Below are 1,799 nucleotides of genomic sequence, written 5' to 3' on the forward strand. Positions count from 1 at the left end.
GAAATGCATTTGAATTTCACAAAAGAACCTAAATGAATGCAATTGTTTCGGTATGTCATAATAATTACATAGTTAATGAAATTCGTACGTTTTTGTCAGTCAGTTTCTATCTTTCACCCAGGGCCAAAACAATCTGACCGAAAGGTAATTAAACATGAAACATTGTTAATCGAATAAAATACAAAAACATGAAATCTGCATTCAATAGAGGAGAGTCTAAAAGAATAGCATGATAACTGATAATTTTTACATGCAATGTTAACACTTGATTTTTTGTTTCAAAATTGTATAAAAATCCCAACAGATTTTCAATTAACATTAAACATTCACAAATCGTAGCGGTGAAAAAATCATCAAAATGAAATTTGTTTTAAGCTCTATCGGAATTACAATAGCTTTGGCTTTCTTTGTGGGAGTGGTAAATATTCAGATACGATTTTTTCTTATTTTTTGTTTTTTTCTTATCTATACTATAGAAACAAGTATATTTTCTTAAAGATATCAGCCAAAGAGGAAGAGGACTTAATGCGTATAAATGCTTTGTGTATGGAACGCAATGACATCTCCGAGAAAGAGATGGCTCAATTTCAGGACGACGATTTTGATCCTTCACAACTTGATGATAAATTCAAATGTTTCTTCCAATGTTTAATGGGTGAAATGGGCTATTTTGATGATTTTGGTAAACTCGATATGGCTAAATTAGAAGGGAATGATCGTATAACACAAGAGCATAAGGATATAGCTGCCAAATGTAAGGCAGAACATGATGCCATTCAGGATCCTTGTGAATACAGTTTTATGATTGCTACATGTGCTTGGGACTTAATGAAGGAAAAGTAATTGTATAGTAAGTCAGTCAGAAGGCAAGGTATGACTATGGTTTTATGTGGCACCCAAAAAATATAAAAAAAATATATTTTAGATATTTAGAATGAATAATTTTGTGTTTAATTTAATAAGTATAACAGTAGGAAAATATTTGAGAATAATTTCTGGAAAAAATTGTAACAGGCTGATGAGAAGACTGATAGTATAAGCTTCTTTCTATGAATATCGAGTCCATGATGAGGTATGACCGGGGTAAACATATGTTTTTCACTTGGGATTGTCCAAGTGGATCTAATTTTGAACGTCAGTAAAGATCTAATGAAAGAAATCCCGAAAATGCTGTTTTTTTTTGTGAACGGAAATTTACTTTATATTTTGCTCAATTTTATACCCTCCGCCATAGGATGATATAACACATCGAAATATTGCTCTAAGACACCATAAAGTATATATATTCTGGGTCGTGGTGAAAATTTGAGTCGATCTAAGCATGTCCGTCCGTCTGTTGAAATCACGCTAACTTCCGAAGGAAACAAGCTATCGACTTGAAACTTGGCACAAGTAGTTGCTATTGATGTAGGTCGGATGGTATTGTAAATGGGCCATATCAGACTACTTTTACGTATAGCACCCATATAAACCGACGCTCAGATTTGGCTTGCGGAGCCTCTTGGAGGAGCAAAATTAATCTGATTCAGTTGAAATTTGGTACATGGTGTTTGTATATAGTCTCTAACAACCATGCAAAAATTGGTCCACATCGGTCCATAATTATATATAGCCCCCATATAAACCGATCCCCAGATTTGGCTTGCGGAGCCTCAAAGAGAAGCAAATTTCATCCGATGCGGCTGAAATTTGGTACATGGTGTTGGTATATGGTCTCTAATAACTATGCAAAAATTTGTCCACATCGGTCCATAATTATATATAACCCCCATATAAACCGATCCCCAGATTTGGCTTGC

At 34.1% G+C, this 1,799-nt stretch overlaps 1 protein-coding gene across 1 annotated transcript; it reads left to right on the forward strand.

Annotated features, from left to right (window-relative positions):
• Nucleotides 1–306: 306 nt before the first annotated feature.
• On the forward strand, nt 307–942 carry LOC142238521 (general odorant-binding protein 57c-like). Its single transcript, XM_075310198.1, has 2 exons — nt 307–418; nt 499–942. The coding sequence occupies exons 1-2, from the start codon at nt 359–361 to the stop codon at nt 841–843; spliced, it is 405 nt and encodes a 134-aa protein (XP_075166313.1). The 5' UTR covers nt 307–358; the 3' UTR covers nt 844–942.
• The last annotated feature ends 857 nt before the right edge of the window (nt 943–1,799 follow it).

Source organism: Haematobia irritans, chromosome 5, assembly GCF_050003625.1.
Source record: "Haematobia irritans isolate KBUSLIRL chromosome 5, ASM5000362v1, whole genome shotgun sequence".
Taxonomy (NCBI): Eukaryota; Metazoa; Arthropoda; class Insecta; order Diptera; family Muscidae; genus Haematobia; species Haematobia irritans.

Bases quoted from the DNA above. Each gene is read 5' to 3' on its own strand.
- LOC142238521 (XM_075310198.1), top strand. From the start codon at position 359: ATGAAATTTGTTTTAAGCTCTATCGGAATTACAATAGCTTTGGCTTTC. The intron at 419-498 runs GTAAATATTCAG...ATTTTCTTAAAG, and splicing joins TGGCTTTCTTTGTGGGAGTG to ATATCAGCCAAAGAGGAAGA.